At 40.8% G+C, this 13,080-nt stretch overlaps 1 protein-coding gene across 3 annotated transcripts in view; it reads left to right on the top strand.

Annotated features, from left to right (window-relative positions):
- The window catches only part of TNIK (TRAF2 and NCK interacting kinase), a 398,088-nt gene that overhangs the window by 360,910 nt on the left and 24,098 nt on the right, over positions 1-13,080 (top strand). For all 3 annotated transcript variants that reach the window (XM_039236518.1, XM_039236516.1, XM_039236515.1), the window contains one exon: positions 9,153-9,282. In XM_039236518.1, coding sequence (XP_039092449.1) covers positions 9,153-9,282 — 130 coding nt within the window. The remainder of the gene's footprint in view (positions 1-9,152; positions 9,283-13,080) is intronic.

Genomic DNA, 13,080 nt, shown 5'->3' with positions numbered 1-13,080 from the left:
GTGACCAAAGACAGCGTTGGAGATGTCCAATCACATTTGGGTTTTAAGCCCTGTCGTGATTTGCAAGGGTATTGGCAGTGTTCACCCTGCCGCCCCTTAAGGCATATCCATTCTTCCCTCACTACAGAAAAGCACACCTTTCTAGAATTTATCGAATAGGCCATGCTAGACTTCCTCTCTGCTGTCTGGCACTCTCCTGTCCCTTTGGAAATCACTTGCTCACAGCCCAGCCCCTGCACAGATAGAGCCTGTATCTTCTGCTCTGGGGCTGCTGCATCTTGAGTGTATCCCTGCAGTATCGTTTAGTGCCTGAGTCAGGCTATTTGTTACATGATGTCTCCCGCTCTGGCTGTGAGATCCCTGAGGGTGAGGATTGTGTCTCACTCATCTCTGCATGAAGTCCGGAATAGAGGTGGTCTTCAGTGACTTTGATTTATATTTAGTTGCACCGAACTGAAATTGCAAGTCCTGGCTTCATAGAGTTTATAGCCCAAGAAAGACATGTTCACAAATAACTGCCGTCAAGATAGAAGGGAACATGGGGTAATAGGAGAATCTTAGGCAGGGGGAAACTGAAGTAAAGGCACAGAAGGTTGACTTTGGTAGGAATTTAGGGTGTGTGGGGACAGGGTTGGAGGATGGTCTGGACTGGCGAAACCAGACCAAAAACTGTGTGCTTTATCATGTGGCCATTGGGAACCGCTGTAGGCCTCATGAGCTGGGAAGTGACCTGATCAGTGCTATGTTTGAGAGAAATCATTTCAGCAAGATGATTTGTAAAGAGAATAGACTAGACACTGGTAAAGCAATTCAGAGGATCTATTATTATCATCCAGAAATAATAAATAGGCTATCATTGAATCTTATAATGGAGGCAAAAGTTGACATGGCTCTTGAAGAATTGGTAAATTTTAGACAGATTGATCATTCACAGAAGAACATTTAAAAATATTTAATTGTATATGAGCTACAATCAGAAACAAGGCAGGATACAAGCGTGTGGGTGTGTGTATGTGTATTTATTCCAGTTTGGCAAATATATGCATTTTTCTGAATATAAAATATAATCAGCCTGTTATGCTGTGGCAGAATAGTTGTATACTTCACACTATTAAAAATTTCCATTATAAAACTATTGTTTCTTTTGGAATAGGGTATTTCGGAGTTAGAATGCTTCTTATGTACATTCTTATCAGTTTTATTTTCTGTTCAGATTTACTTAAGATAAGCCTTTACATTCAGCGCTATATATTCTTAGAGCCATATATATACACACATATATCTGGGATTACAATGTGTGTGTGTGTGTGTGTGTGTGTGTGTGTAGCAACATAGTTCACTGCCATGAAATATATACAAAAGAGCTTCTCAGAAATGGAATCTAGCCATTCCGTCAACCAGCTGTAGATCCTAGTGTTCAAAACAACAACTTTTTTTATGTACAGCGCTGGTTTCATATTTATAGTATAAGGTAGAACCTATTAAGAGTGCATATAACTAAGATTCTTTCCCTAACTAACCAACTGCACTATTTCCCAATCCTAATGGGTGAAGGGAAATAGACTAAAATTAAAAAAGTGATTACCTCTGGATTATACAACTGTGAATGGCTTTTATGTTATGTAGACCCCCAGTTTTATGAGGAGCATGTACTATTTTGATAATCAGGAAAAAAAATAAAACCTTTATAGAAGAGGAGGAAGGAAAAGTCGATTTATGTCAGATCGAGCAAGCTGAAGAAAACACCCTTTTGTATCAGCACCTTCCCTCCAGTATGTGCACCTGCTTCAGAACAGCACATGGGAGGCACAGTCTTAGCCATTATGACTCCCTGCTGCTAGCATAGTCCCTGAGCTGTGTCCAGCCTTACAAAATGCAGTCTGGACAATGAAAGCCACATGTCGTGTGTTTTCTTCATTCTCTTATCACTGGAAAGCCATGCTTCGGACCGCTTTGCCCCGCCGGGCTGTGCCGTGCTCCCTTTCCTCCCCTGTGGTCCTCTCTGCCCTCCCATACATCTTTCCAGCTCTGGTCTTACCAGTGTTGTAGGAGCGTGTCTCTGGTCATGCTACATCCTCATGCCCTACGGCCCTTTGCATCCCTGGGGCTCATGATTGCCTCAACTTTGCTCCAGCCGAGCTGACCTATCAATTCTTGCAAATAAATGCCTTGCCCTTTCCCAGTGATGTGCCTTTTTTTGGAATGACCTCTCCCTCCAGTTTGCATTCCCATTTACACCCTGTCTTGGTTTTGAGTATTCATGTTATGTTTCTAAGCTCTTCTGGATGCTAACCTCTTTAGTTTCAGGAGCTGTGTCTTCCTCGGTTTTTATATCCACTATCCAATGCCAAACCAAGGGCCTTTCATATAGCAGGTGTTCGATAAATGTGTATTGAATTGAATTAATTCAGTACCTGTAGGAACACTCTGACAAATCCAATTAGAGGAAATTATTGTTCTAAACCTGTGGCTTAATCACAATAAATTTCCTATAGTTTTCCTTCTAATCAGAAGTGTTTTGTTTTGTTGTTATAGTCTTTATAGTAATTTGGACAACTAATTGTTCCCACCCAGACTCTGTCTCAGAAATAATTTTTAGAACAAAGGATTACCTTAACTATAAAATGTTTTAGTTGTTTTGGCCTTAGTGTTTTTTTTTAAGCATTGCCTTTTTTCATTTTTTATTATTAATAAACTTTTTTTAGAACGGTTTTAAATTCACAAAAAAGTTGAGTAGATGGTACAAAGTTCCCATGTTACTCCTTCTACCCCCTGCACACAGTTATCCAATCTCTTACAAGCATTAAACATTAGTATGTACATGTGTTACAGTATTTGATATATTTTAATACGTTTATTCATATTTCCTTAGTTTTTACTTATCTAAAGTACTTTTTCAATATCAAGATCTCATCACAGGATACTATGTTACATTTAGTTTTTTAGTTACCATATCTGCTCAGACTCCTGTTGGCTGTGACAGTGTGTGATTTACCTTCTTTTTTTGTGAAGTTGGCAGTTCAGAGGAATACTGATTAGGAATATCATAGAATTCCCCTCTACTGGAATTTATCTGATGTTCTTGTCATGATTAGACTAAGGTTATGGATTTGGGGAAGAGAGATCACAGAGGTCACATGTCACTTTTATCACTTCATATCAACGGTATGTACTACCAGTGTGACTTAGGACTGTTGACATTAACTTTGATCATCTGGCTGAGGTAATGCTTGTCAGGTTTCTCTACTGTAATGTAATTCTCCCCCCGCCCTTTCCATACTGTACTCTTTGGAAGGAAGCCAGTGTACACAGCCTGCACTTAAGGAATAGGGAGCTATGTTCCTTTAGGGTGGAGTATTTACATAATTTATTTGGAATTTTTCTGCAGGGATTTATCTTTTCTCCATTTATTCATTTATTCAGTCATTTATCTATATCAGTATAGATTCATGGATATTTATCTTGTGCTTCAGATTATAATCCACTACTTCATTTTGCTGCTTACGTTGCTCTACCTTCAACCATTGGAAGCTCTTTCTGTTGGCTCCTGACCTCTGTGGCTGACATACCCCCATCCAGCACTTCTTTACTTTCTGACACTACAAGGTACTCCAGGCTTTACCTTGTATATTTCCTGTTCTAGTCCTGGAATCAGCCATTCCCTCTAAGAGCCTTGATATTAGAACCTAGATTTGGGCACTAGGTGTGCTCATTGCTTCTAGTGTATCACTTAGTCCCTCTCAGCTGACAAAGCAAGGAAACATATGTTGTGTATAGTAACCCGTTATGTACACATATCTGTAAATATTTCTACAGATAGCCACCTGTATCTACATTGAATAAAAGTTTATCCTGATATCTCCAACTTGGATTCATTACCACATGGATCCTTCTAGCTCCTTCCCCTTTCTTACCTGTCAATTCTCACTCCAACAGTGAGAAACCTGGCTGTCACCATCTGCCAATATTTGCTTAGCTGTTCACTTCCAGTCCACACATAGAGCAGTATCAGAATGGTTAACCAGTACACCTATGGGAAACAACTTTATCAGTCAGAGTACGGTGCTTACAAGCTGCTCCTTTTACCTTTAAACTCCATTTATTTCCAGAGTTACTTACGTCAACCTTTTCCCCATCCCCCACTCAGATTTTTAAAATACATTTGTGGGGCACCTGGTGGCTCAGTTGGTTGAGCATCCGACTTTGGCTCAGGTCATGATCTCATGGTTCATGAGTTCCAGACCTGCGTCAGGCTCTGTGCTGACAGCTTGGAGCTTGGAGCCTGCTTTGGATTATGTGTCTCCCTCTCTCTGCTCCTCCCCCGCTCATGTTCCATCTCTCTCTCTCCCTCCCTCCCTTCCTCCCTCCCTCTCTCTCCCTCTCTCTCTCAAATAAATAAAAACATTAAAAAATTTTTAATACATTTGTAATACAGTTAGATTCTCTTTTTACAGTCTACATTCTTGCCTGGGATCCTCCAACCTCCTAAATTATTCTTTTAAATTTGCACACATCAAAGTTCACTCTTCATGCTATAAAGTTCTCTGACCTAGCTGAACAAATTTTTTCATTATCCTCTAATAACAGTTATAAGAAAATTGTTTCAGCACATCCTGTATATAAAGTGAACCCAATACTAAAGTTATATTTTTGATTTTTAAAAAGACAAAACTCAACATTAGTTATTCAGGACACTTTAAACATGGTAATAATTCTTCTCATAGCTGACTCCTCATCGCTTCACAAAAGAGGTGTATTTTGATAATAAGCTTGAATGGAACGTTTACTGGGGTTGTTAAACAAAGCCTTTGTTGGCTTATAAAACATTTACTGGATGTCACCTGCATGCCAGACATGGTGCTTGGCACTGAAGATAGCAACAGGACTGAGATCTCATAACTGCAGGACTGTGTATTGAGTGCATGGTTAGAAAATGTGCAGAGGATACGGTGGAAGCAGAGTGGAGAGCCACCTACTGAACCATCCCAGTGGGGCTGGGGTGGGGTTTGAGAGTCCCTGAACTGCGGTTTAAAGGACAGATTGGTTACCTAGAGGGAGGCAGGGAATGTAAAGGAACCATTCACAGACAGATGACAGACTAAAGTTGCTGAAGGGTTTTGATAGCATGATGTGTGGAAGAAACTACTAGAAGTCACATGTTGTTAGAGTTAGAAATGGAAGATAGGTTTTGTTAAAACCATAAGGCCGGAGAAATAGACAAAGACCAGATAAAGGAAGGCTTGTAAGCCTGTTTATCCTGTGGTTAATTTAGGAACTCCGAAAGGTTGAAAACAGAAGAGTGACATGGTCAGGGGAGCAGAGAAGGATGGACTGGAGGGTTGGTCATAGTAGATGGACAAGAGGCCATACACCCAAAGTATCAAAGAGCAGTCATTGTACTTGAGATCTAAGAAATGACTTAAGGAGTTTCCTTGAGATGCTTGAAGTCAAGTGTGGGGAGCAACAATTTGAAGAGTTATAGTATGTGGAGGAAGGAACTCTAATTTTTAAAAAGAATTCTGGGGCACCTGGCTGGCTCAGTTGGAAGAGCATGTGACTCTTGATCTCAAGTGTCTGAGTTCAAGCCCTACATTGGGTGTAGAGAATTACGTAAATAAATAAACTCAAAAATTAAAAAAAAAAACAAAAGAGAGAGAGAATTCTGTAGTAATGTGATCAGAACATATAGAAGTTTGTAGGAATTTTCCATAATCAAAAGCCACTTTTGGTAATAAAAAAATTAAGTGTGATCAATTAATACAAGGTACCCAGAATAAACAAATATGTACAAAAGATTCAAAATAAAATAGACCAATCCTATGCAACAGAAAAACCTTAACCCCTGTCAGAGAAATTGCTCACCATTTTAGATAGAATTGACCAAGGAAGAAATACAGATTGTTATCTTTTATTCCATCTGTAAGGAATATTACTAGTAGAAGAAATTTTTTTTTTTTTAAAACTCAATACAGCCTGAACTCTTCACCATAAAAAGTTATCATAGATGGAACAGTTCTGGCTTATAAAAATTTAAGTATAAAAATTAACCCAGGAAAAAAATAATCTCAGTAAAAATATGTCAGAAAGCTAACAGTCTACACTGTAAAACTTGGTACTGACTAAACCTTGACAGGTGAATCAAATCTTCTTAATAAAATGTACACCTTTAAAACTGATACAGACAAATTGGACTTAGTGGAAAGAAGTAGTAACCACAGAAGCTTTTGAAAAATACAAAAAAAATTATAAATCTTTGTTATAAAATTTACATAAATAATTGGAACCTATGAGGATAATTTTAATAAAACAATAATGAAAATAAATTGAGGAAGATTTTGGGGCGCCTGGGTGGCTTAGTAGGTTAAGCGTCGGGCTTTCGCTTAGGTCATGATCTCGCGGTTCGTGGGTTCGAGCCCCGCGTCGGGCTCTGTGCTGACTGCCAGCTCAGAGCCTGGAGCCTGTTTCAGTCTGTCACTCCCTCTCTCTCTGACCCTCCCCTGCTCACGCTGTCTCTCTCTCTCTCCTAGAAATAAGTAAAAAAAAATTAAAAAAAAAAAAGAAAAGAAATTGAGGAAGATTTTAACAGATATATGGAAAATTAATCACAGAACTGTCTTAATGGAATTAGCTCTAGAAAATACGTTTTTTATGAAAATTTCACTCATATTGGCATATTTCTGATGAAAATGGGTAGAATCCAACATCATCCAGGTGAAAAATATAAGTAGGGCCAAAATATCTTTGATCTTTGCACTATTATGGAACTCTGTAATGGTGAAAGAGAACTCAGTTGTACAGTGTCAGCCTGGTGGTGGCCACCATCAGTGTAGCTTCTGACAGAGGCAAAGAATGTCTGAGTGACAAAGAAGGAAAGTGACTCCCATCCCAGAAGGCTTTAGCTCTTGATAAATGCTTTGTTGATTGATTTATTTGTATCACACCATTTTGTCCCAAACAAGAATGTAAGGCAGATACACACACACACACACACACACACACACACAAGGTAAAATAAAATTTCAGATAAATGAGTGACAATATCATAGTTTAGAGAACTAGTCTCATTTACCAAGCTAGCAATATGTCAGGCATTCATTGCAGTAATTTCTTGTTCCATGTCTCGGAACACTATTAATGGCTCCTTTCTGGGAATGAACTATTGAATTTCTGGGAATGAAATCTTGAAGTTGATTCTTTTTCTTCCCAAATACATCAGCTCTTTTTATTTATTTATTTACTTACTTACTTATTTATTTATTTTTGAGAGAGAAAGAGAGACAGAGTGGGGGAGGGGGAGGGAGGGAGACATAGAATCCGAAGCAGGCTCCATCCAGGTTCCAAGCTCTCAGCACAGAGCCCAACGCGGGGCTCGAACTCTTGAACCGTGAGATCATGACCTGAGCCAAAGTTGGCCGCTTAACCAACTGAGCCACCCAGGAGACCCCCAAATACATCAGTTCTAACTGATCTTTAGATTCATTCAATATACTGTTCCAGTTTAGTAGTTTTGAAGTAAACATCTTTCTATGCATTTTGCAGGGGTGGGGGTCTGGACTCACCTCATTTTTTCACCTCTTTGTTTGGGTCCTTAACGTATGCTTTCTCTGCCCCAGAGATGTCATAAATCTGGCGTATTTCTTCTTTCTTTAATTGAGTATTTCATCAAGTACTTGGATTTTGATAGGATCCAGGAGACCAGAAATGTCTTTGTTAAATACATAAGAAACAGTTAAGAGGAAAAAATAGTAAAAGATACAGTTAATATACCTATTGAGAGAAACAAGCCTTGATACCTTTTTTTTATTTTTAATAAACCCACTTTAAAAGAGAGGCAGCTGCTGATACAGGGTATTAATGAGGACTGCATTGGAAACTAAGATTCTGTGGACAAGCCACATCACCTACCTGGTTCTCAGTTTCCCTTGATGCTGTGGTCTCTGTTACGGGGCACATAGAAAACGTCAGTCTCTGCTCTCAGGGTGTATGTCAAGGTCCTGTTACCTTCTCCATTATATTTTAAACACAAGAACAAGAAACAAACTAAAAATAGATATACCACAGTGTGGAGTAATTAAAGGGGTTTTATAAAGTGCTGCATATTTTGAAAGAGCCTAGCTAATGGATGTCCTAGTAAGCCAGAATGCCTTTAATTGATATTTATTCTCCACAAATAGTGTAAAACCCATTTATCAAATGATTGTATGTTGCACTCCTACTCTGTGCCCTGCTCCACGTGGGCATACAGTGATGAGCAGAGACAGGACTGCCCTCACAAGCATATGTTCTAATGAGACAGAGAAAGTTTTAAGAAGGAGGAAGAATCAAAAGTGTGATAAGAACCAATAAAACAAAGGGTGAAGAGAAAGAAGAGGGGTTAGTGGGTTAAAACCTAGTAGGTAAGAGAAGGAATCTCAAGGGAAGTATCATTTAAGATGAAATATCATTACTTAAGTATCATTAAGAAGAGGCAACCAGCCAAGAGCCAGAGTGGGAAGGAGTTTTCCAGGCAGAGGGAACAGCATGTGCAAAGTGCAGGTCAGTGTGCCTGCTGGTCAGTGAAGGAGTAGGAAGGCTTGGAGGCTCTGGAGACCCTGGGGGGCTCTGACACCCACAGCAGCATTGTGTTTTTCCCTTGGGCAGTCAGAAGCTTGCTCGCTAGGACTGCTGCAGGGAGAATAGGCCGAGAGAGGATGCTGCAGACACAGGACACGTGTTCAGGCATCAGCGCCACATTAAAAATGAAATAGAATGGGGCACCTGGGTGGCTTAGTCGGTTAAGCGTCCGACTTTCGCTTAGGTCATGATCTCGCGGTTCGTGGGTTCGGGCCCCGCGTTGGGCTCTGTGCTGACTGCCAGCTCAGAGCCTGGAGCCTGTTTCAGTCTGTGACTCCCTCTCTCTCTGACCCTCCCCTGCTCACTCTCTCTCTCTCTCTCTCTCTCTCTCTCCTAGAAATAAATTTTAAAAAAGTTAAAAAAAAAAAAAGAAATAGAGTGCACTTAAGACCACTGACTGTATCCTACCCTTAGAAATGGTTAAAATGGATGAATTTTAAGTTACATATATTTTACCACAATTTGAAAAATTAACATAAACAGGAAGCAGTCATTCCCTAAACACACATTGCTCCTAATATCGTTCCTTCCCATCTCAGACCGACAGGAGCCCCTGGGAGCACCGAGCAGTACAATGTGGGAATGGTCGGCACACACGGGCTGGAGACTTCTCACGCGGACACTTTCAGCAGCAGTATTTCAAGAGAAGGAACCTTGATGATAAGAGAGGTAAGTTGGTATAAAAACTGTAGAGGAAGTGCATTCCTTAAGTGGTATTTATATCAGAGCTTTCGCAGAGAATGCTGGCAGCGTTTATTTTCAGCATAGTGAATGGAAAACGCGCACTTCTAAATGGCTGAGTGATTTTAGTTGTCCACTGCCTTCTTTCCTGTATCCTTCTAAGCTTCCTCAGTGGGACTTAATTACATTAGTCCAAATTCTTCAGTAGGAGCTATGCAAATCACAATATAGAATTTGAGCTTCAGGATATAAAACTGGCAAACCCAGATGTTCCTACAGTAGCAAAATAGGATTGGATGACCTCACTCCGTAACATCTGAGGCCTTGTTATGCCTCCTTTCCCCATGGCTTTAGCCTTGTGGATTTTATGTATATAAAATGCTTACAAGTTCCAAGAAATGGTGATATCATCTTATCTAATTAAATCAACATTAAAAAGGCTATTGAGCTATTTTGAATTTTAAAAAAATATGCAGATCTACTTAAAAATGTACCTTATTACTTTTATTTTGGTTTTTTAATTTTATTTTTGTTTTTTTTTAAGCTTATTTATTTATTTGGAAAGGGAGACAGAGAAAGTGAGTGGGGGAGGGGCAGAGAGAGGAAGAGAGAGAGTCCCAGGCAAGCTCCACACTTTCAGTGTGGAGCCAATACAGGGCTCGAATTCACGTAAACCATAAGATTGTGACCTGAACCAAAACCAAGTCGGACCCTTAACTGACTGAGCTACCCAGGTGCTCCTGAGTTTCTTTTTTTAAACTCGAGGAACATCATTTCATTTGAGTGGGGGGCATGGGTTCACTCTCACATGTACTTCCTTACTACATCTGTGCCAGCCAGAAGGGCCTTGGCAAATCAGAATTGGTCTTCTCTTCTTTCATGCTTCATCGTCACCGTGCAAGTTTGACAAGTCTTTGCTTGGAAGGAATACAAAAGCTGGGTCCATATTATCATCTATAAAATGTCATAAATACTAGTCTATGACTCATAAGATGACCCAAACAACATGAGTGTGAACAGTGTGGATCCACTTATGTGTGGATTTTTTTTCAATACAGTCCAATACTCTAAACCTATTTTCTCCTCTTTATGATTTTCTTAATAACATTTTCTTTTCTCTAGCTTACTTTATTATAAAAACACAGTGTATAATACATATACAAAAATGTGTGAATCTACTGTTATGTTATTGATAAGGCTTCCAGCCAATAGTGGTCTATTAGTAGTTAAGCTTTGGAGGAGTCAGAAGTTCTATTCAGATTTTCGACTGTACCGGGGGTCCGTGCCCCTAACCTGCATGTGTTCGAGGGTCAACTGTAATTCATTTTATTTTTTTTTATTTTTTATTTTTTACAAATAGTTTATTGTCAAATTAGTTTCCACATAACACTCAGTGCTCATCCCCACAAGTGTCCTCCTCCATGCCCATCCCCCCCTCCCCCCCACATCCATCAGTCCTCAGTTTTTGTCAGCATTCAAGAGTCTCTCATGGTTTGCCTCTCTCCCTTTCCCCCATCATTTCCGCCCTTATTCTCCCCCTTGTTCCATCAACAGATGAATGGATCAAGAAGATGTGGTTTATCTGTACCATGGAATACTACATGGCAATGAGAAAGAATGAAATCTGGCCATGTGTAGCAACATGGATGGACCTTGAGGGTGTTATGCTGAGCGAAATAAGTCAGGCAGGGAACTGTAATTCATTTTATTTCATTCTCCTTTTACTTGTTATCCCTTCCTACTCTTGCCTCTGAAACAATGTCTATCTTCTGTCATTCTGCAGCCAGGATAGTTTGGGAAACCATAATAGCAGGCTTTGCTCTCCCAAGAAAGAAAGGAAGTGTGGTTTTGAGATGAATAAGGCCTTTGAAGTAATAATTGGCAGAAGGGCTGTAACTGGAAGAGTAGTTCACAAAGCAACTTGCTAGAATTTCATGATATAGCCTTGCTGAATCTTTGAAGTCGGCTTTAAAGAGCCCTATCATGTAAGCCTGAAATAAGAAATGGACTTGGCTGTGGAACTGACATCTTGCAGTGCTGGCATATAAATCTCCCAATGTGCTGAATGGGTAAGTCTGATGGAAGTATTGGAGGCTGCTGTCACTCTAACTTGCTACTCAGAAAACCTGAGGGGAAATGTTCTGAGTGAGTTGCTCTCTGACTCCAAATAAAAGAACTCTGCTTTCTAATGTAGTTTGTAATTTGCTCAGTCTTTATGACAGAGTCAATACATTGAAGAAGATATTGGGAGACACATTTTCGTTCAGTTGCCAGGCATATCCAAATGGCTCCCTGTTATTTAAAGCACCTTAGTATTCTATGACCACAGCCAATCACTTTGAAAATAGCACTCACCAGTGTCTTCTATGAATTTGATATATTGAGGGCCCCCAAACCTTTTTGTCTGTTTCTCAGTGCCACTTTTCCCAAATGTGGGCTTTTAACATAACAGCCTTGAGTTGGAATCCATTAAAAGTACAGGTATTATAAAGTTAAATGCAAATAAAAGTATATCCCTGACAAAATATAAGAAAATAAAATAAAAACTCATAACAGAGCTTAGCTGATACGGTTCCCCAAGATGAACATCAAAGAGAATTCACTCAAGACAGCATTCTCATGTGGGTGGACAAGATGGTTCTAAAGGAAAATACTGGCTCTACTACCCACAGTCCTGCCAAGACACACAAATCTGCCCAATCGATGCATACCCTGGCCCTGTGGCTCTACTTCCCCCTAACCTGTGGCCCAAGATGACCTTTCCCTATTCTGGTTCTAGAACACATCACGCCAGCTATCACCTACCACATCGTCCACAGGGACCCATCTGTGGAAGAGCTAGTCTCCCTTCCCCACTGCCCCTGCTGCCGGCTCTTCACCCAGCAGATCCCCGTGGGTCTGACCCAGCCTTCCCTTTCTCCTTGAAGCCTCTCTTGGGATTCCATGGGCCTCTGTCCTTAGCACCTTTCCTACTGACCAGCTGCTGATGTGGCAGGGAGAAAGGTGGGGTAGGTATCAGAGATTAGGGAATAAAGATTGAGAGGTACTTCATACAAGGAATCCAAAGTCAAAGAGCTAGTTGGGACCCTGTGCAGGGCTGGAACCAGAAATAAAAAAGGACCAGGAGCTCAGGCAGCTTCCTTGTGCCTATCTCTGGCTCTCCCACTGCCTGTCTCTCCTTCCCCTCATCTCTGCTTTCCTCCATGCCTGTCTCTCCTTTTCCCTCATTTCTTTTTCCTCCAGTTTCTCCTTTGTTCCTTTTGCTCCACAGACCCACTTTCTCTCCCTCTGCCAGCATGAGCTCTCACCTCCCCCTTGCCCCCAATTGCAAGACAGGTACCACGTCCCACCCAGTTCAGCTGCCCAGCAGAGACTGACCAGTGTCTCTCAGATGCAACATGAAATGCAAAAGGGAATTTGATCCTGCTTGACTCAGGTGTCCGCTCAGGTCCAGAGAGCAGAGCCACCTGTCACAGCAGCAGCCCAGAGCACCTGTGCTCTCCCACCAGACAGCCCCTGATTTCAGCATTTACAACCTGTGTCGCTTGGAGCAAGGCAGCTGAATTCTCTGCACTGCAGTTCTTTCATATGTAAAGTTTGGATAATGGAACCTAACCTGGGGTGTTAATTGAAGGCCTGCGTGGAACACCATACCTACAGTGTTGGGCATGGTCCCGGGCACATGTTGTTACTCGGGGAAATCTTAGTGCCTACCCCCATGGGAACAGCGAGGGCGTGAAGACTATAGAAACCACTGGGCTCTGTTACGGAGGTCCTAGAGGACCG

The sequence above is a fragment of the Hyaena hyaena genome, unplaced genomic scaffold (genome assembly GCF_003009895.1).
Source record: "Hyaena hyaena isolate Hyena2069 unplaced genomic scaffold, ASM300989v1 scaffold_112, whole genome shotgun sequence".
NCBI lineage: Eukaryota > Metazoa > Chordata > Mammalia > Carnivora > Hyaenidae > Hyaena > Hyaena hyaena.
This window is presented reverse-complemented; position numbering and strand designations above follow the sequence as displayed.